This window comes from Acinonyx jubatus, chromosome E2, assembly GCF_027475565.1.
Source record: "Acinonyx jubatus isolate Ajub_Pintada_27869175 chromosome E2, VMU_Ajub_asm_v1.0, whole genome shotgun sequence".
NCBI classification, from domain to species: Eukaryota; Metazoa; Chordata; class Mammalia; order Carnivora; family Felidae; genus Acinonyx; species Acinonyx jubatus.
The window spans coordinates 50,221,649-50,243,183 of record NC_069396.1 but is presented as its reverse complement, the minus strand read 5'-3'; the positions used below and the strand labels follow the sequence as shown (position 1 = coordinate 50,243,183).

The following is a 21,535-nucleotide window of genomic DNA, read 5'->3' as shown; positions in this document are numbered from 1 at the left end:
TCTAGATCCTGCAGAAGGAGCACCTCCCACCCAGCGTTGAGGAAGCCAGGGGGCCAAAGGAGCCTCCCTTGTCTTTCTTGCTGGTAACAAGGGTTCCACTTTATTTTGTGGAGAACAATAAATAGTCTATAAATAGAACAGGGGAGGGAGGTGTGGGGTGAGGCAAGAATGAATGGGGTTGAAACCATTGGATTCTGGGGTGGGCAAAGGAAGGGCAGGGCGAGACCCTCCGTGTAGACTTTACCTTACTGCATTTCATTCAGGGCTTCCTCCCACCCTGCAGCTCCCAGGATATACTGGCTAGAAAGGGGGTGAGGGAAGGGCAGTGGACTGCGGGCAGGCACAGTTCAGGCCGCCCTAGTACAAGGAGGCAAACTCATAAAGCATCAGGGTCAATAAATACGCCCCCTCCCAGCCGCACAGGAACTGGCCAAGGGACCTGCTCAAGGAGGGTTGAGGCCCAGGAGGGGACAACCTCTTTGTCCTGGCTCCTCATTGCAAACCATCCATAGCTGCAGGAGCTGTGAGATGGGGGGGGGGGGTGGGGGGGTGGGGAGGAGAGGAGAGGCGAGGCAGGGTTACCCTCTCAGTTGTGAGGGGGCAGCAGAGAAGCCAGATCTGAGGAAGAGCGGGCCTTCTCAGCCAGCAGCTGGTAGAAGGGCTTGGGGGTCCCCCAGTCTTCGTCCTCGCTGCTGGAGCTGTCCTGCTTCACGATCCGGTTGTGCTGGAGGCTGAACCTGCGCGCTCTGACGCTGGGGGAGAGGAGGCAGATCTGTCATTCCTTCCCTGTTCCCCGTCCCACCTCCCCTGGCCCAGAGCCTGGCTGAGGGGGAGATGGGAGCCTTGTCTGGCCCCATCAGGCCAACCTCTGGGCCTCCAAGTCCAGGTCTGTGCGATGGAAAGAGTCGAGGGCTCTTCGCGGGAGCCTCAGACTCCCACAAGGTGTTAAAAACCGTGCACAGACACGTCATGTGTCTCAGGGGCCAGTGAGAAAGGGGCAGGTGACAGCTCTGATGTTAGACAGGAGAGGGTGGCAGAGAGGGGGAGGCAGGGAGGAGGCCTAGTGACAGGGCGATAAGCCCTGAGAAGCTCCCTGTGGCAACAAGGGCAGAAAGGGGTCCACAGCCTGCTATTTGCCCTTCTAAGCTGTGAGGTAGGGCCCCTCTCTACCCATCACCCCCTAACACGTTCCTAGGCATTTGCAACACCCAACTCTTCCACCCCAGTCAGCTCCAGCCTGTCTCCGATACCATGAAGCTGGAGGCTCTGGGAAACAGAGCAGCAGTAGGGAGCAGGGAGGGCCCTCGGCTCAGGGCAGGGGCTCCTCACCAGTATGGTCTGCGCTCCTGCTGGGTCATCACCCGCCACAGTTGGGCCAGCTCCTTGGTGGCAGCCGTGGATGCGGTCCCAGGGCAGGCTCTGGGACAGGAGGGAGGAGGTCAGGAGAGGCCTTCAGGGGAGCCCGTGAAGGAGGTTTCCCTGCCCTCTCAGGGTCCTGGCTTTCCCATCCACGTTGGCCTGAAAAGCCTCAGAACACACCCTCTGGGGCTCAGTTGTCAGAAAAGGGAGTGGGACTAAATGGTTGTTGGGAAGGGGACACCGTGTCTTGGGACGTGCGGAGGACCTGGATCTGCTGGTCCAGTACCAGCACCTGGATCTTCCTGTCAGGGCACCGTCTCCCCGTTGTGGATGGGGGGGCCTCCCCCCGCTCCGCTGTCAGGGCTGGGCGACTGATCTAGCAGGTGAGCCCCAAGAACTTTTGCCGGAAACATTAGAAACAAGGAGCTCTCCTCCCACCAGGTTGTTTGGTGTGACCCTGCACTGACCCCACCCTGAGTGCTGAAGGACAAAGCCAACTCAGAGGAGCCAAGTAGGAGATGGGGACAAAACTTCCAGACAGCAACGTCTGAGCCCTAGGCCCAGCGGCACCTGAAGCAATCGCGTTCTCCCCTTCTGTCAGGTTCTATAAGCCAATTGTCTTTTTCTTTAAGTGTGAGTCGAGTTTCACTGCTTATAAGTCGCAGGCCTTGACCAAGGCAGTGGGACCAGGTTAGATGCTGGGGGGCAGGGCGGGGGGTGGGGAGTGTGGACGAGGAAGGGTCACTGGGTCGTTTCTGGCAGGGGCAAATGTGTCAGACAGCAGGGACGACGCACTCTGGGGGTGGGGGGCGAGTGGACAGTGCAGGTCAGGCCCCACCCAGGGCCCCAAAGGACCCCCACCCACCGGATGTACTGTTTCCGGTTCATCCTGCAGAACATGATGAAGCCATTGACACACTTTTTCTTCATCTGGGTAGGGCAGGGGGGTTTCTTGTTCTCCTTGGGCTTCACCTGGCCCCTGCCCACCTGGCCTTTGCCCGCCCGGCCCTTCCTGGCCTTTCTCCCGGCAGAGGGCTGGGTCGCGGCCCGCCTGGTGGGGGTCCATGTGTAGTCTCCGTCCTCATCGCTGGAGGACTGCAGGCGCTCGGGGTCGGCCTCATCGTCCTGGGCAGGGGACAGGGAGGTGAGAGTGGGCCGGAGACATGGGACCGACCCCTCCGATGGCTGTCCCCCCTTCACCTCTGGCTGCCTCCACACTGACTCTTCATCCGTGTTCTCAGAGCTGGAGCTGGATGGCGCCTTGCTGTTCTCGCTCAGCGACAGGTAGCAGTGGTCCAGTGAGACAGAGGACTGGCACAGGCTGTGGGAGTTGGGGGGGTCCTTGGGAGCCTCAGAGGGTGTCTCCTGGGGAGTGAAGGAGAAAGACGGGAGATGTGGGGGAGACCGCAGTGTCCCAGCTCAAATTTAAGACTCCCTGGTCCAAACACCTCCTGGACATGCAGGCAAATGTTCCCAAGTTCCCACAGCAGGTCAGAGAGGGGCTAGGTGGGGCTCGGGTCCTCCGGGGCAATAGCTCTCGACGCCATCAATTCAGCAGCCGTTGTGTCCTGGGCAAGGCATAGCTTCTCTGAGCATCACGCTTGCCCACAGAATGGCGGTCACTACACGTGCCTCACAGGGCCGAGAAGCACCCAGCACAGTGCCCGGCGCTTACTAGGAGCTCCACCAAAGGTGTCTATGCTGTGATTCAGTTACTCGCTGAGGCAGGGGGCCGCCTCCCACACGAAGGAACACTTATCTGGGGACCAGCTGGGTGAGTGGTGGGCCTTGGGGCCTGGTGTGTGTGTGTGGGGGGTCCTCTTTCCAGCTGAAGATTCCTGAGCTCAGTCTACCGTTTTTAGTTTCCTCATCTGTTGAATGCGGGTCACAAGAGACCCCACCTCACAGAGCAGTTGTAAAATTACGTGGGGTCTCTTATGGGCACCTGGCAGCTTTTAGCTCTTATCCTTTGTGTCTAGTTTATTCCAAATGCCCAGCACAGAGTGGGGTGCCTGGTGGCCAGCAGTGAATGTTCAAAGGATAAGGATGGACAGACGAGGGCACAGACGGTAGATGGATCTCTGGAAAGACGAGGAGAAGGGTGAGCTGGTGGATGGTGAGTGGGTGGGGGAAGGCGGCTTAACGGTAGAGGAGACGGAGGGAGGAGTAAACGAAACAGGTGAGTGACACGTGCGGAAAGAAGGATGGACGTGTCTGCGGACAGATGCCTACCTTGTTCTGTGGCACCTCAAGCAAGCCATCGGGGAGTGGAGACTCAGGATCTAGGAACACTTCTTCAAAGAGACCTGTCAGGGACGGAGACCAGGGCGGGGGCTGGAATGGAAATGCCTCCCTCGCAGGGCCGGCCGGAGAGCCTCAGCGCCCTTCTCTAGATTTCTGTTCTGGGATCTCCCGTCCCAGGTCCGAATCCAGCTCACAGGCCAGCTCCCCTGGGGCACGCCCAACCTGAGCCGAGTGAGTGGGTCCCCACCGCAGGCTCCTGGAGCCTTCTCCTCACCACACTGGCCTGGGCTGCTTCCCCACGAGGCTGTGGGCTTCCCGAGGCAGGGCCTGGGTGGGATTTACCCCTGGGGACCCAGTTCTGCCGAGCACAGGGCAGCACACTGGGTGGGCATCACCGTATGTTTTCTTTCTTTCCTTTTTTTCTTTCAAGTAGGCTTCGCCACCCAGTGTGGAGCCCAATGTGGGGCCTGAACTCCCAACCCTGAGATCAAGACCTGAGCTGAGATCAAAAGTCAGACACCTCACCAGCTGAGCCACCCAGGCGGCCCTCACTGAATGTTTTCTGAATGAACCAAGCATCAGATCTAGCCCTGGGCTCTCACCTTGCATCAGGTACTCAGTACCGTCCTCCAGGATCTGTTCTGGCAGCGTGTTTCCTGGGGAGCTGAAGAGGGAGGGGCTGAGCCCGAGGATCTCACTCGGGTGGCCTGTCACAGCCCAGCTGTTAACCTGGGGAGGCCCCAAGGCCAGCGAGCTCCCTGAAAAGGAAACATCAGGCTTGAGGATGTGTCAGCCCCGACACAGCAGCTGGCTTTGAGGAGGTGGTGCTGGGCACTGGGAAGGGTGACTCTGTCAATTGCTCATTTGGAGCGCTTGGGAGAGGAAATTAAGAGACGAGATGCCCGGCATGATGCTGTGGATGGCCAAATCCAAAACCATCAATATCTGGTGTGCCAAACATGATAGATTGATTGTAGCTCCCCGGAGCTCTGTGTTAAGAAAGATTCTGAGGCAGTCTCTGGGCTCAACAGAAAGAATGATGGTTGATTACTAATGTCTGCCATAGCAACCGATGGCTCAGTGATAGCAGGTAAGCTTACGTGGCCCTGCCCACAGCAGCAGTCCTGGTCTCCTCCCCGCCAGTAAGCCTCAGGAGGAAACGACCAAGGAAGGCCCCCACACTAGCCTACAGGGAGGACAGACAGATCCAGTCACCATGGGGGCTGCCCTCTGGGGTCCAGGCAGGAAGCCAAGGGTCAGCATCTGGGGACTCCTTGTCCACTTCCTCGCTGGAATCGTAGAACACCATCTTCTGTCTGCAAGAGGTAGAATTCAAGAGGCAGACCCGGAGCCCTGGGCTGGGAGCTGCATGTGACCTGGGGCGAGCCGTTTCTCCCTGGGGTGTCTTGGTGTCACCCACTGTGATTGAAGATAGGGGTCGCTTTGTGCTGGCTGCTGGGGGGGTGGGGTGGGGCGGGGCGGGCCGGAAGCTTAATCAGCTGAGGCGCCTGCCCTCAAGGGGCTTCAGATTGTGAGGAGAGGCAGGTGTCATGGGGTGCTGGTGACACAGGGGGCAGGGCTGTGATGGGTGGCGTTCCAGGAGGACAGAGAGGGTGGACAAGGCAGGAGGGAGGACCACACTGAGGTCAGCCGAAAGGGTGGAGGCTTTCTAGGGGGATGAGGGAAACAGGCTTGCCGGGAAGAGGGATCAGAGGGTGAAAAGCCCAGAGGCGGCAGGAGTGTGGCTCCTGTGGAGTGGCAAATATTTCGTGGTGTTAAGGGTAAGATTCATAGGTGAGGGGCAACAGAGAGGGCTGGCAAGATGAACCAGGGCCAGGGAAGTTCTATTTGGGCTCTTCCCCATGGGCACTGAGGGAGGCCTTAAAGCCATGAGCTGATGTGACCACAGTGTGTGGTTAGAGAAGTCAGTCAGGCAACTAGGGAGGATGGGCTGGAAGGGGTGAGACAGGAGGCAGGGAGGCTGGCGAGGGGCTGCAGCCCTGGTCCGGCAGACCGGAAGCAGGGCCCTCCTTGGAGCCTCAACCGCCTGCACCAAGCTAGGCCCACAGAGGTACTCTCTCCACAGATACCAGCGAGGATGTAAATCAACCTTGCTTCTCACTGCCCCTCAGCCATTCCAGACCACACACCTCAGCCTCCCCCTCTCAGAGCCCTTGGGGTTCCCTTACCTGGGACAGGGCTGTGTCCTGTTGAGAAAATGGATCCCCTCGGCCCCTTGTTGGGCCTTGAAGGCAAGGTAGGGCCCATTACCCTGGGCACTGACTCTGCAACAGCAGCCTATGGGGGCAAGTCGGGATGCTTACTCCTGTGACTGGAACACCTCCTGGGACTCACAGACACAGGGATGCAGAGGTGCCGGGGCCCTGCTACAGCCTCTCCTGCCCAGATCCTAGCAAGACCTCAGGCTGCGGGGCCTCTGCGTGAGGCTCCAGGACAACCCGAATGACCCCTGGGTTTTTGGAACCCTACCTCTTTCTCAGAAGCTGGAAGGGAGCTAAAATCCTGAAGTGGAATAGTGTCGATGAAAATGACGATAGCAAAGACAAGGACAGAGTGCTTACCGTGCCAGCGAGGTTTTAGACATTTTACGTGGCAGTCGGCAGCCCTGGGCTGAAAGGCGCCATTTTTACAAGCCTTTCACAGTTAAGTGAACAGAGAGGATAGAACAGCTCAGGGCCTTGCCTTCCAAGCACCCCTTTCTCGCCTGGCTCCCTGCTGGGTGTGTGTCTGCAACTTTTCAACCTGGCACACGGACCAGAGTCACGAGAGCGACTGCCTGCCCTCCCCCAGTTCTGTGACCCACAGCCTCACATGAGGGCCACACTGAGGCTGTCCCACAACAGAGCCTGAGAAGAAAAGAGAACAGGGAAAGAGGCTTGAGATAGCATCTCTCTTGTGCACCATGGAGTCCCCAGCTACTGGGACCGGACTCAGGACATTGCTGGTACCTGACAAGCAGTGTATAAATAACCGGCTAAGATAACAGTGAGGAAGGAGACCAACTTGAGATGTCACAGTGGATGCTGTTCTCAGCCATGTCCAGCAACGTCAGCCGGGACCTTCCTCCCTTTCTGTCATCTTGAGGCAGGGCTGATGCAGCTTTGGGGTGACTGCTGGAGGTGGTGCATCTTGAAGGAGTGGTGGTCCTCCCCACATTTCCTCCTTGCTGGTCTGGGGATGGGGTTACCCACTTCTCGGGCTTGTCCAGGGCCAGGCAGCGGCGAGGCTTCTGGGCCCGGGTCTGGCGTTCTGGGGGAGCAGAGAGACAGGCGTCAGAGGGGGCCAGAATATGGCTCAGATGGGGGGCTATCTTTGCTCTGGGTTCCACAACCTATTCAAAGCTTTGCCCAGGTAAGCCTGGGCCTCAGTTGGAGATCAGCTCAACGTAGGCTCCCTTCCCCTGCCCACACGTTAGAATCATCTTGTGAGCTCTGAAAAAATACTGATGCCCAGGTTCCACCCCAGACCACTGGAACTTGAGGGTATGAGGGTATAAGGCACAGAGATAGGCATTTTTTTAAAGTTTATTTATTTACTTCAAGAGAGAAAGCACGAGTAAGGGAGGGGCAGAGAGAGAGAATCCCAACCAGGCTCTGCATTGTCAACACAGAGCCTGATGTGGGGATCAAACTCACGAACCAGGAGTTCATGACCTGAGCCAAAACTAAGAGTCTGACCTTTAACTGACTGAGCCACCCAGGAGCCCCAGGGACAGGCATTGGGGTTTTTTTTTCTTTTTTTCTTTTCTTTTTTTTTTTGAGAGAGAGAGGGCACAAGTAAGTGAGTGGTGGAGAGAGAGAGAGGGAAAGCTAGAGCGAGAATCCTATGAGGGGAAGAGAGAGAGAAGCGGGGCTCACCTGAAGCGGGGCACGAGCTCACCTGAAGTAGGGCTTGAACTCACAAACTGTGAGATCATGACCTGAGCTGAAGTTAGATGCTTAACCAACTGAGCCACCCAGGTGTCCCAGGGATAAGCATTTTTAAAAGTACGTTGGATGATTCAATTAGATATGCAGCCAAGACTGGAAATCATCGTTTAGGTACAAGTCCCATTTTAAAAACATGTGAACTGAGGCATGTGGAGGGGAAGGGACACACAGCGAGTCAGTAGCAAGGCTGAGGCCAGCCCTAGGATGCTTGCTTTCCGCACGTGGGTCTTTCCATCACCCCACGATCCCTGATGTCCTGGCCCAGGATGCATGACTGGGTGTAAAAGACTACGTGCTAACAGCAGCTTCCACTCACTGAGCGCTGACCATGTGCCTCTTCACTCAGCATTGCTCGAGGGGTGTGTACACAGGCTCATCCTTAACACCACCCAGTGGCAGGTACTACAATTTCCAGACCAGGAAGCTGAGGCTCGGAGGAGGAAAGTAACCGCTCCAGGGGCTGGGAGTTGAACCAGGTGGGTCTGTCTCACTGTAAAGCCCGGTCAGGGGCTCTGGGTTGCTGCCTGGGCCTCCCCGGAGTAAGAACGGCTCTGGGGAAGGAGCTCTGCTCCCAGTGACCTGGCTTCCTGTCTAGCCTCACTTGTACCTGACGATCCGGTCAGTTTCTTCTTCCGAGGTTTCCGGCAGCCTCCCTGAAGACGGGACTTCCTCCAGTGTGGGGAGCGCGAAGGGGTGGAGCGTCTCAGCTTTGCTGGGCCCACAGCCGGGTTCCGAGCCAGCCCTGCACAGGATGGAGAAAGAGTCAGGTCGGATTGCCCCAACCAGCTGACTTTACAAGTGTGGAAACTGAGCTCCTGGGAAGAGATCGGATGGATGGGTGTGAGGCTGCACATCCAGGCAGTAGAGGTACAGGGCGAAAAGTCAGGTGTCCCCAGGGCCATCCTGGGCCTCTGCCAAGAGGAAAGACGGGCTCAGCGCTTCCCAAATGCTTCCCCATAGGCCTCATCCCCAACCAGTGCCTCCTCCTACCTTCCTCAGGGCACTGAAGACTGTGCTGCCCACCCTGGCTTGCCTGGGGCCTATCAGGCCTCTCAACTGTCCTTTGTTAGCATCTCCCAAATGTACCACTTCTGTCTACAGCCTTACCCTCAGTGCTAGATCGGTCTGTCCAGTGATCCTGTCCAGATCACTCCTAAAGGCCTCTTCACTGACCTCCCTGACTCCAGTTTCTCACTTAATACCCAATCCCACACACTAGATGTCAGGCTCGTCTTCCAAAAAAAAAAAAAAAAAAAAAAAATCTGATCCTGGCTTTCCCTGGCTCAAAGCCCTTCAGGGTCTTGGACCCTCACCTCACCTCCTCTCACTGTGGCCCGCGGATTTTTTATGCCGGAAACAAGGACGGCACCCGGCACATGTAGCACTAGACAACCGGCTTGTTCCAGGCACCGTGTGACACTTTCTATGTGTATTAACTCATTTAAGCCTCATGACGAACACGGGAAGGAAGTACAGGTGACCCCTGAACAAGCAGGGTTAGGGGCGCCCATCCCCCTGCGCTGTGGAACATCCACATCTAATTTGGACTCTCCAGAAACTTCACTACTAATAGCCTATTGCTGACCAGAAGCCTGACCAATAACATAAACAGTTGATTCACATATATTTTGCATATTATATGTGTTATCTACATATATACGTATATGCATATATGTGTTATCTACAAAGTGAACTAGAGAAAAGAAAATGTTAAAAAACCGTAAGGAAGAGAAAATACATTTACAGTTCCGTACGATATTTCTCCCGAGGTGCCTGTGTAGAGGTGAGTCCATGCGGTTCAAACCCATGTTAGTCCAGGCTCAACTGTACTACTATCGGCTTCATTTTGCAGGCGTGGAAACCGAGGCATTGAGAGGTTAAGGTCCTGAGACCTGTGTCTGCGTCAGGATCCGGTTCAAGAACCTCGCGCGTCATCTTGATGTTACGCGGTCCCTCCAAGCGTGTCCGCTGCTGGCCTGTCCCAGACCTTCCACAGGTGTCTCCTCATACACGCCCACTGCTGCTTCTGCCTGGTGGGGTCCCCCTGCCCCTATCCTCCAAGGCCCAGTTGCAAGGCCCCTCCCCGCCACAGTCTTCCCAGATGCCCCTAAGTTCACAGCATCACACACATCTCTCTGTCTCTGTCCCCTCTGCCAGGCTCCGAGAGGCCAGAGGGCCTGGACTCATCTAAGTCACTCGCTCGGTGCACAGCTCTTGGTCTGTGGCAGGCATTGGGAAATGGGGACTGAACTTACTTACCCCCAAGTCTGCCTTCCCCACTGGCGGTGTGGAATTTGAGCAAGGCCTTGGCCACATCGATGTTTTTCTGGAGGTACTGAATGTAGTGCAGGACGTGCAGGAGAGTCTCCTTCTGCCCTCAAAAGAAAGATGAGGCTGAGCACAAGAGTGGGGTCCCACGACAGTGTGAGGCTACTGGGGACCAGAGACAGAAAGGCTCTGGGACCGCGTTCCCCACCCCAACAATTCCTCCACTGGCAGAGGTGCTCCTATTCTGCTGTTTAGTCCTTGCTGCCGCTCAGGGAGACTTCTGTCACAGCTAAGGAAACTGAGGCTCAGAGTGCTAACGCTAAGGCGAAAGAGAGGAAGTGGCAGTGCTGGGATCTGAACTCGCGTCTGCCTGCCTCCTGGCCCAGTTTTTCAACACACACCATCTGGCTTTCCACCCCTGACCCTTCGCATATGCTGTATTCTCTATCTGCAAAGCCCCCCTCCCCCCTCCCCACAGACCCCTGCTCTGGCTTCTCCACCTTTGAGCCTTACTTAGCACAGTGGTCTTCCCTTCCAGAAACTTTCCACCTCCCTGACCCCTCTCACCCAGGCTGGGTCAGATGTCCCTCCTCAGCATTCTTGTAATACCCTGGGCCTGTTTTATAATTACCTGTTTATGCGTTATTTTCTCTCATTGACCTTGAACTAGTTGAGGGTAGAGATTGTAGCTAAGCGATTCCTGTATCCCCTACTCACAGAATAAAGAGGTAGCTTAGCCAGTGTTCGCTGAAGACTGACCTCCCCTGTAGCACTGAGCATGATGCCTTCTGCCCAGCAGGCATCAGCCAGCCAGCCAGCCACCAAGTACTGACTCAGTTGGTATTGGAGACACGAAGTTCAAACAGACTACTACCCACTGAGGGCCAGGTATGTAGGGGTGAACCAACACACTTCTGTTTACCTTCCTGGAATTTACAATCTAGGGAGGGCAGTGGGCCTTAATAAACTCAGAAATGATGCAAAATTATCAACCGTGTGATAAGCATTATGAATAAGAGTGTAACAAGAGATTCTGAAAGTGGACTTGAGTGTCTGAAAAAGCATTTAAATGGAGACCTGAAGAATGACAGGGGTTAGCCTGGGGAAGAGGAGAGGGAAGAATGCCAGCAAGTATTTCTTGGATTGAACTGGATCCCTAGAATAACAACAAAACCATTAGCAGTAACCTTCCAAACCCTAGATCAGGAAACACGATCCCACAAAGGGAAATGTGTGAAACCATTCCAGAAGATATAATACCGATGGTCGCTGAAATGATCTGACCTGATCCACGGAAGGAAGCTGTAATCTAACTAAGGAATATGTGTGACACAGGCAGGAGACTATGTATTACTTTGGAAGGACCTGGACCCCATGTGCCACTTCCTGGCTGGGTATTGGGAGCAGGCCGTGCTACCTCTTTGTGCCTCAGTTTTCTCATCTGTGCAGTGGGAATGAGGATATTCACATAGGCTCAGAGGATCATCGTTAGGACTGAATAAACTAGTGTGTGTGAAACTGCCCAGCACAGAGCCTGATACACTATGGGTGAGAACACTTTCATCAGGTTCTCAAAGGATTAAGTGAGGACCTTTTCTAACTCTGAGAACCGAACTGTGGGTTTCTCAAGATCAGGTATGGTATCTCCAACACCAGGCTTGGCACACGATTGGCACTCACTAAGCTAAAATGTTTATGAACTATAAAGTAATCTGAAATGTTTTTTATTACTGGTATAATTTTTTAGTGTTTATTTATTTCTGAGAGAGAGACAGAGAGAGAGAGAGAGAGAGAGAGAGAGAGAGACAGAGAGAGAGAGAGAGAGGAGGGGCAGAGAGCAAGAGACACACAGAATCCAAGGCAGGCTCCAGGCTCTGAGCTGTCAGCACAGAGCCTGACGGGCTGGAACTCACAAACCGTGAGATCATGATCTAAGCCGAAGTTGGATGCTCGACCGAGCCACCCAGGCGCCTCATACTGGTATTGTTTTTATGCAGAAGGCAATTGGGCATCACCTCAGACTCCAAGACCAAAGGCTCAGTGATCAATACTTCAGGAAGGTTAGTATGGGGGCTACCAGCAGAGGTTCAAATCCCGGAGACCTTCTGAAGGGAAGATAGATGGTCCTGTAACATTTTCAACTCAGGGAATTCATGCACTCATTCATCTACTCGTTCTTTCATTCAACACCTATGGAGCACTGAATGACAGAACCGTTGAGGAGGTGAGCCTTTGGAATGCCACAAACCTGACTCTCTCTCTCTGCTATTAACCAGCTGTGTCCTCGACCCCTCTGTGCTTCAGAGGGGTGAGTTCCGCCAATGGGGAACTCATGTTGGGAACTCTGTGAGTTCCCAGAGGATGGGTCCCAAGTTTCTTTGCCTCCCCTTATTGAGACTAGAACAGCTTCTGACATCCAACCGTCTTTCCATAACCAGCTGATGAATGAACGAATGACAGGATGGAATGAGAGGAACTAGGGCAAGAAAGCATCACACCAGGCCTTCCAGATCTTTGAGTCCCTTATTAAGTTGCTCCCAGTGGCGGGAGCAAGGTGTCAGCTCAGCACTGCATACTTTTATCGAGGAGCCACTGCAGACGCCCAGAGAAGCCTTATCTATCTCTACCTCGCGGAGAAGATGCCCACAGGACACAAAACAAGGGACTCACAGAGAGGGAACCGACACTTGTTCATGGCTATTATGTCATTTTGGCCTCACAGTATTGCTGGGTAGTAGATGTTATTGTTTCTTGTTTTCCAGCTGAGAAGCATGATGCTGGAGAGGCTGACAAGCTGAGCGCCCGGCCCAGAGTCCTATCGTTTGGGGGTTTGAAGGGCTCAAACCCATGGCTGTTTGAGTCCCAAAGTGATGACCTTTACCAGGCTCCTTGCTGATTTTCCCCTCCCAGGTTCCCCTGCGTCTTTTGCAAAAACAGACACCCCCACCCCTGCCACCACCGCCACCCGTCTTCTGGTCATGGGATCACAGAAATGCCCATCGAGGGCGCCGTCCCTGAAAGGGCCTGTCGAGGGGTCCCAGCATGAGGGAGGCTAAGCTGGTTATGGATATTTTCAGATCTGCCTCCCGCGTCCGCCTCCCCTCCCTCGGTCCCCATACCTTGGTGAGCTTCTTGGTACCCTTCTTCAGGGCCATGGGTAGCAGCAATGCCAGCTCCTGCAGTTTGCTGGTGTGGTTTTTCCTTTGCCTCCTGTTTTGGGCCAAGAGCCGGTTTGGGTTAGGACAGCCAAAATGGAAATTGGCCCCTGACCCCCGAACCACTGGTCTCAGTGTTCCCCTTCTCAGAGAAGCTCCCCGCCCCTGACACCCCAGACAGAATCCTCATCCCCTCGGTCATCAAATCTCACCCGTTCCCCTTGGAATCCCTTCTCTCCACCCCCCGCCCCTGGCCTGGTCCACATGTTGACATTCCCCGAGCTCTCCCGGCCTCCTGCCTGGCCTCCTCCAGCCCGTACTGTCTCCTAGAGTCAGGGTGATCTTTCTGAAAACCAGATCTGCCCACGGTTTTCTCATCTGTGCAGTGGGAATGAGGAGATCCATTCAGGCTCAGAGGATCATCAATAGGACTGGATAAATCAGTGTGTGTGAAGCCGCCCAGCACAGAGCCCGATACGTTACTTGGCTAATAAGTGCTTCAAATCTCTCAAGGCCATCCTATTATTAAAGGTCAAGTTTAAACTCTGAACACAGCTTTTATAATGCCCCTCAAGGCCTGGCTCTGCTGACCATCTTGGTCTCATCTCTTACTTTCTTTGGTTCTCTCCCATCAAGTGACTCTAACTCCACAGGACAGGTGGGATACCTCTGCTAAGGTCCCTCAGCCCCATCCATGCTCACGCACTTCTCTGGGTCCTGCTCTGAGCTGAGAGGTGGTGGAGGGGGGAACCACTCTATCTCTAGCATCTAGAACAGGGTCTGGCACGTCGTGGGAACTCGCCACATCTTTGCTAGATAAATAAATAAGGGCATGGCAGAAGCTGACTCCTGGGGGGATGCAGAACTTCCAGGATCTAATCCCTGAATCCATAATTCATCATATATCCCTGAATACACACCTCCACCCCAATCTTGACAGATGGAGACACAAAGACAATGGAGCCTCTCTCCCAAATTACACACCATTGCCACCACTCCCATGACTCCTTTTGAATGCCCAGATCCCCCCGTTTCCACCCATCTTTGTCTCACCTTCCTTGGGGCTCAGTTCAGTTGCCACCTGCCCCAGGCAGCCCCTGGCGACCACCCTTGCCTTCCTCCCTTGCTCTGAATGGCCACAGGACTTTGTCACCTGCAGCATGGCCACGCCCAAAACACTCCCTTGATTACAGCCAGATGTTTAGTTCCTATTCACACATCCACAAACTAACACCTCCTCCCTTTCAGGCCCCGCGCTGGACACCATGGAAGGTGAGAGAAATCGTGGTCATTGCCCTCGAGGAGATGGGGGAGTAGTGTGGGACACACACTTATCTCCCTAACCAAACTCTGGAGCTCTAAAAGAGTCTTTCTCACTCATTCACTTAGCAATTACTGATTGGGCACCTACTATGTGCCAGGAATGGTGATAGGCAGTAGGGATAAATGTATATAAACAAAGGGACGCCTGGGTGGCTCAGTTGGTTAAGCATCTGACTGCAGCTCAGGTCATGATCTCATGGTTCGTGGGTTCAAGCCCCACATCGGGACCTATGTTGACCGTGCGGAGCCTGCTTGGGATTCTCTCTCTCTGCCCCTCCCCTGCTCTCTCTCTCTCTCAAAATAAGTAAGCTTTATTTAAAAAGTATAAAAAACAAAATACAGCTCCTTCTAGAGCTCACAGTACACTCAGGGACAAAGGCATTAATCAAATTGTCACACAAACAAACATAAAATTCCAATTGGGACCAGAAACAGCTATAAAACTTACTGGGGAGGGGAGCCTTGCAGATGAAAATGTGGGGCCCCTTTTTCAAAAATTAAGAATTTCTAGATGGTGAGAGCAGAGCATCAAACCAAGAATCAGGCTCTGCCAAGCACAGGGCTCTGTAACTGCATGAGTTGGCTCTGATGGAGACAAAGACACCTGCTTGGTGTTAGGAGAACTTGTAACAGGTGTCTTTGAGCTAATCTGAGGTTTTCCCTGAGGAAGTAAACCTGGCCAGAACCTGTGCTGAAGGATGAGTGGAGATGTATAGGTGAAGAGAGAACAAGAACATTTCAGATAGAGGGAACATGTGCAAAGGCCCTGTGGCACGAGGAAGCATGGAGAACTCAAAGGAAGTAAAGCTGCCAGTGTCCTGGCCCACAGAAAGCAAGGGGTCTTGTGGGGTGACACAAGGCTGGAGAAGATAGGGGCCAGATGAGGCAGGGTCTCAGAGGCTCATGGTACAGAAGAGTTTTGCCCTTATCTGAAGACCAACAGGAAGCCATAAAAGGGCCTTACACAGGGGATGATATCATTAGTGTACCCTCTCAAAACTGCTATGAATACAGAAGACTATGCATATTAGTCAACTGAATGGAGGAATAAAAGAAAAACAAATCTCTGGTCTCAAGTTACTTCCTGGTAGAAACCACAACTTTGAGGGGCTAGGGTGTTAGCGTTCTATCCTTGGAGGAAAACTGGGTTAGGCTGACCTCTAAAGTCCTGTTGGGCCCTGATATTTACTTTTTGCATACCACTTTCCTTCTGTTCTAGAGGAGCCCCTGGAAGCCCCAGCGAGAAGCAAGGAAGGAAAGCAAGGAAGAAAAAAGTGTCCAGGCCTATTTAAGTTCAAGGTGTTATTTGACCATGTCTGGGAAAAAGAGTTTCATTTCAACTGTATGTAGTCCCTGGGTGTTTACTCGGGGTTTTGCAAAGCACCGAGAGAGCCTTCTGTGTGCAAACACAGAAGTTCCAAGAAAAAAATTTAGAAGGAGAAAAAGGATGACTAGGCATCACAAAATCTTGGCATCTCATGGGCAGTAGTCCTGAATAGGTGTAACCTGGGGTCTGCCCCCAGGGGCCTCTGGGCTCCGGGCACTTCCTCCCATGGCTGCCTCTTTCCTTACTGGATGGTTCGGGTTTCAGACAAACTCTTTCCTATAGTGTCTATAATTTTCACCCAATTCCAGCTCTGCCCTCTGGGGCTTCAGGAACAGGCCAGCTGCAGCCACATGGGTCCTTTTTCCGTTTCTCTAAACTGCCAAGTTTCTCTCTGCCTTAGGGCTTTTACTATTCCTCCACCTGGAATGTTCTTTTGCCCTAATTGTTGTATGGCTGGTGTGTTCAGCACCTAGCTTAAATATGACCCCCCCAGAGAGGCCTTTTCTGACCAACTGATTGAACTAAACACATTCTTTGTCACCTCCCCATATCATTTATCAGAACCTGAAATCCTTCTTTATTATAAATACCACAGGGCAGGGATTTTGGTCTTTTTTATTAATTGTTATATCCCACACTGACTTATCCATTAGGTACAGTAAGCACAGTACATAAATCTGGTGCCGCTTTTAAGGGCTCATGAAAATATTTTCTTTTTTCTTTTGAGATTTTGTTTTTAAGTAATTTCTACACCCACTATAGGGCTTGAGCTCAAAACCCTGAGTTCAAATGTTGCATGCTCCCCTGACTGAGCCAAACACCCTAAAAATGTTTTAATTTCTTTTAAAATCGATACTGATGTTATTGTAAACTATAATTTAAAATATGTTTTTGGGGGCGCCTGGGTGGCTCAGTCGGTTAAGCATCCAACTTTGACTCAGGTCATGATCTCTCAGTCTGTAAGTTTGAGACCTGTGTCAGGCTCTGTGCTGACAGCTCAGAGCCTGGAGCCTGCTTTGAATTCTGTGTTTCCCTCTCTCTCTCAAAAGTAAATAAAACATTAAAAAAAATTTAAGGGGCGCCTGGGTGGCTCAGTCGATTGAGTGTCTGACTTCGGCTCAGGTCATGATCTCACGGTCTGTGAGTTTGAGCGCTGTGTTGGCCTCTGTGCTGACAGCTTGGAGCCTGGAGCCTGCTTTGGATTCCGTGTCTCCCTTTCTCTCTTCCCCTCCTCCACTCATGCTCCATGTCTCTCAAAAATACATAAACATTAAATAAAAAAAGTTTTAATACAAAACTTCTTAAAAAGTAAAAAAAATTTTAAATATATTTCTAATGGAGGAAGGGGTTCAAGAAGGCAAATGGCCTAGGGCCCATGAAAGTCATGTGTTGCCCTGACTATATCCCAGCTCCTAGAATAATGACCAGCACTAAGTAAGTGTTCAGCAAAAAATTATTGAATTTATGGATGTTCCTTCTGTCTTCTGATGGCCTCAGCCTTTGAAATGGCAAATGACTCTATTTCTTGGGTTTCCTCTTCCCTGAGCTAATCAGGCTAAACCCTCCCTAGTTTTTATTTTACGGGAGCTGGAAGAGCCAGTCCAAATATCTCGTATTAGATATAGGAAAACTAAGGCCCAGATCCTAATGTGCAGACATTTAAGAGTAAGAGCTGCCCCAAAGTGGGACAAAGCAGGGGGCAGTGCCCGGAGGCAGCATAATAGTTCGTTATAAGCTCCAGCTTTTGAATAAGACAGATCTAGATGGAAATCCCAGCTCTGTCACTTGCTGTGTGACTTTGGAAAAATTTTTGATCTCTCTGAGGCTGTTTTAAACTAATTTATAAAATGGAGGTGGCTAGAAAGTTTTATCTTGTCTGGAGGGTGTTGAGCATAACACCTGGCACATTGAGAGTGCTCACAAAATGTTCGAGATAGAAGGTGAACGGTCATTTGTCAGAATTTTCTAGGGAGAAAGGATGCTGAAGGAGGGGGTGGAAGGTTGGCAAACCTGTTGGTTTTGGTTGATGAACATTTAATCCCCCTTGTCTGGTAATAATTTCCTTTGGAACCACCCCTCCCCCACTCTCAGTCTATGTGGCCCAGAAAGGTCAAACCCAACCTCCCCCTCCACCGGGCAGCATAGAACTAAGGTCCAGCTAAGAAGAGTCACAGTGATTGGTTCGGGATTGGGGTCCTAACCCAGCTTTGGCCAATCGGAATCAAGGGTCCTGGAAAGAGACTCCCTGCTGGGGTTGTCAGGCTGGCAGGATGTGGTTCTGGAGCTTCTGGAAGCCATCTTGCCCTCACAAAGAGAGAGCCTGCTTAAGAAGGGAGCCAACAGAGGGCAACAGCAGAGCCAAGCGAGGCAGGTTCCTTGCCTGGACCCAGCCAAGCCGGATGCCCCTGAATTTTTTGTTTAAAGGACCCAGTGAGGAACCAATGACCCTTTTATGCTTAAGCTGGTTTCAGCAGGTTTCCCGTTAATTGCAACTAAGAGTCTTTATTAATACAATGACCAACACCCTCCCCCCATCTAGAAAGGGGGAAAAGGGAATACATTGTTGGTGACCTCTGGGATTCCAGGAGGAATGGGCAGCAGGAAAGGCATTCTTCATTTTCTTCATAGTGCTCCTTCTGAGCACAGAACCTAAGTCAAGAACCTGAACAAAGCAGATGCTGAATTTTAGAGTTAATAAATGAATGGAGAGATGGATGGACAGTAAGTCATTTGGGGAGACAATGGGGATAAGATGAGCTGTGGCTCTCTTTGCTTTAGCCAGGCTTTGGAGGGAAGGAGAAACCGACCCAACCCTCAATCTGCTGTGAAAATCCCCTCTATGAGATCCCTGGCCCTTGATAGGTGTTTGCCGGATGAATGAATACAGGAAAAAAAGAAAGGGAGGAGGGTGTGTAAGAAACTCAGAAGGTCAAAGCCTGCAAGGGTCTCAGAGATGATCTTTGGCAACCACCTCAGAGTTCTTTCATCTTGAAAATGGCAGTAACATTCGCCCATACTCCCTTCTGCAGTTGTAAGGATTAAAGAATAGCATACAAACAAAGGGCTTAGGGGAGAGTCTGACAAACAGTAAATGCTCAGTAAACATTATTGTTATTATTCAACGAGAGTGGCCGAAGCTGCAAGGGAGATGGACAGGGTAGAGCCCTTACCTCTCACTGGGACCCAGGGGACTGGCTCTGGGCCATTCAGGGGAACACAAGTGTGTACTGGAATGCCACATCTGCAAAGAGGGAAAAAAGAAAGAATTATTAGTGACCTCTGGGATTCCAGGAGGAATGGCTAGCAAGGTGGGCAGCCTTCATTTTCCCCAAGTTGTTCCTTTGAGCACTCAGACAGCCCAAGGGTCCCCGACCCCCACAAATATGGGCCCAGAGACCAAAGTCAAACCCCTGAACTCTCAACCGAAGTCCCTGAATCCCAAACTGTAAATTTGGGCCAAGTTGTGATCTGTACCTAAAACTAAAAACACATTCCCACACTTTAACTTCAGAACTTCTGTCTTAATAGTGACATGTCACACGGCCAGGCCTGCAACCTGGCTTGAGCTCTCTAAAACGGTGAGGTTAAGATGCAAAAACCATGACTTGAAACTCTCAAAGTGAAGATCTAAAACCCCCAAAGATGCCCTCCCAAACCTAAATACCCTCAACAGTAATACTGAGATACTCTAGACCCCCGAACTGGCTACTTCTGATCTCCAAATACGACCCCAATCCCAGTCCAGTTGAGATCACAGACCACAAACCTTAACAGAGAACCCAAACCCTAAAATAAGAAACTCACGCCCCCAGAGCAAACCAGAGTCTCCCACGGTGACGTTGGATCCAAACACAAAGACCTCCAGACCCCAGAACTATCCTTTCAGACCTTCAAATTGTGACCCCCCCCAACCCTACAATCGAGATCTCACAGGTGAGTCCCCAAACTGACGCCCCCGTACTCAGCGTGGGGACTCCAGGCCCCGAAAGTTAAGCCTCAAAGTCCTAAATGGTGACTTCAGCCCCGAAATCTCATACCTCCTACTCCACACTGGGATGCTAGATCCCTAAATCCAACGCAAGGCTTCAAACCTCCCATATCAGGCCCCGGGGCCCCCAAGTGGTACCCCGGAACTCAAAATCTCCCCAGGATCTCCCGATCCCAACAGGAAAGCTTCCAGTCACAAAGCCCCCACACCTCCAGACTCCAATACTAGTTACTCCCAGATACAAAGCCGGAGATCCCAGGTCCCGGATCCCCTATCTGACAGCCCCGATACTCTTCAGGGTCTTCAGTATGTCAAACCTGAGCCTGGACCCCCAAACCTCGGCCCAACCTCAAACCCAACACCCACCCCGCTCTGCGGCCCCTGGCCTGCCTTGCTCCGAGCACCCGGGCACGTCCGCCTTCCTGTCCCCCTGCACCTCCGGGAGGGAGGCCACGACCACAGAGTGCAGCTCCTGAACGGACCCCAGGCTCCCCACTTCTGGAGGGCGAGTTCGCCTCGGCCTCCAGCACCCGCCTCAGGACATGCAAAATGGCGCGAGGCCCCCCCTTGTGGTTTCACGCCAGCTCCACGCTCAGGAGCCTGATCGGACAGCGTCCGGCGCGCCTCCTGGGAGGCGGGCTGCGCCCGCGAGCCTCAGGCCGGCCTCGGCCACCGCGCTCCCCACCCGGGCGTGGGGTGGCCGCGAACCCCCTTAGCTCGAGGCTCCCGGGCGAGGCCCCAGGAGGGGAGCAAAAGCGAGCTCCTGAGGCCAGGCCACGCCCCCGCCGGTTCCCGCCAAGGTGTGCGGGGCACGAGACTGCAGAGGCGAAACGGCAGGGTGCGAGGGGCCGTGCGCAAGCGCGCCTGGGGACGGGCCCCGTCTTCCAGCGCCCGCGGGAGCTTCGCCTCGCGCCTCCAGACAAGGCCCCTGCCGGTGCGCGCCAAAGGGCCAACCAATCAGCGCTCAGTCAGCTGCCCGCCACCCCGCCCCCGTCTGGCCTCGCCCCCTCAGCTGATTCCTGAGGTCCAGGACCCCGGGATCCCGAGGAGGCGGAGTCTCCCCAACTGCCGACTCTCAGGAACAGAGAAGGATCTGGCCAGGATCCTTTCCGGCCTTCATTCCACCTTTTCCCTTCGGCGCATAGCTGAGGAAGGCCTGCTCGGTGCCAAGGATCGTGCTGGAGGCTGGATTTCGCTGCGGTCCTCCCCGCGCAGTCGGGAAGCTCACAGCCCCTGAGACCCTAGTGAAGCAGTGGCTGCGTTAAAGAGCGATAAATTGAGAAAAGATGCAAAGAGGAGGGTCGTTGGAATTGGCCTTCGGGAGCAGGTCCCCTCGCGAAGGTGTATGCTCCTTGATAGAGCAAACTGTCTTTTAGAAAGCTCTTTCTGATGGCCCGTGAGGATGGACTGGAAAAGACAGCTTAAGGGAAAGTGATCGAACGACCAAGTGGAGACTTGGAGACCCTGGCGTCCAACACATTTCAGTTCAAATCACTTTCTTGCCGTATTGCCATGGAGAAGGGTTTTAATTTCTTTTTGCCTTAACTTTCACGAAGTTGGAATACTACTTGGGTTGTCTGGGGGCGCCTGGGTGGCCCAGTCGGTGAAGCCTCCGACCTCAACTCAGGTCAAGATCTCCTGGTCTGAGAGTCAGTTCCAGCCTGCGTTGGGCTCTGTGTGGACAGCTCAGAGCCTGGAGCCTGCTTCCGATTGTGTATCTCCCTCTGTCTCGGCCCCTTCCCCGCTTGCACTCTGTCTCTCTCTCAAAAATAAATAAACATTAAAAAAAAAAAAATACTTGGGTTGTCTGCAGGGTGTCTGGCATATGGTTAGTATGCAATACATATTTACACAAGACTTATTTACACTGTTCTGGGCGCTTGAAGGAGATACAAAGTGCCTGTCCTCGTGGAGCTTCTAT

At 53.1% G+C, this 21,535-nt stretch overlaps 1 protein-coding gene across 3 annotated transcripts; it reads right to left on the bottom strand.

The window, feature by feature from the left end:
• Positions 1-11: 11 nt before the first annotated feature.
• MEIOSIN (meiosis initiator) lies at positions 12-20,472 on the bottom strand. 3 transcript variants are annotated; one of them, XM_027037830.2, is made up of 14 exons: positions 19,981-20,467; positions 18,797-18,867; positions 12,941-13,031; positions 9,813-9,924; positions 8,161-8,295; positions 6,628-6,873; positions 5,793-5,901; positions 4,819-4,919; positions 4,206-4,361; positions 3,592-3,665; positions 2,560-2,724; positions 2,225-2,484; positions 1,330-1,419; positions 17-752 (listed from the first exon to the last, which is right to left on the bottom strand). In XM_027037830.2, the coding sequence occupies exons 2-14, from the start codon at positions 18,865-18,867 to the stop codon at positions 587-589; spliced, it is 1,776 nt and encodes a 591-aa protein (XP_026893631.1). In that variant the 5' UTR covers positions 19,981-20,467; the 3' UTR covers positions 17-586. The 3 variants fall into 3 exon arrangements, with proteins under 3 accessions (XP_053066471.1, XP_026893631.1, XP_053066470.1); XM_053210495.1 differs by lacking the exon at positions 19,981-20,467 and adding an exon at positions 18,198-18,288; XM_053210496.1 differs by lacking the exons at positions 4,819-4,919; positions 5,793-5,901 and having other exon boundaries at positions 12-752; positions 19,981-20,472.
• Between the last annotated feature and the right edge of the window lie 1,063 nt (positions 20,473-21,535).

What these genes read in the sequence shown, in the direction of transcription:
- MEIOSIN (XM_027037830.2), bottom strand. Translation starts at nt 18,867, where the DNA reads ATGTGGCATTCCAGTACACACTTGTGTTCCCCTGAATGGCCCAGAGCC. An exon ending in TGGGGAAGGCAGACTTGGGG is followed by an intron (nt 8,296 to 9,812) that starts GTAAGTAAGTTC and finishes CATCCTGTGCAG; the next exon opens with GGCTGGCTCGGAACCCGGCT. An exon ending in AACCGGAAACAGTACATCCG is followed by an intron (nt 1,420 to 2,224) that starts GTGGGTGGGGGT and finishes CTCCTGTCCCAG; the next exon opens with AGCCTGCCCTGGGACCGCAT.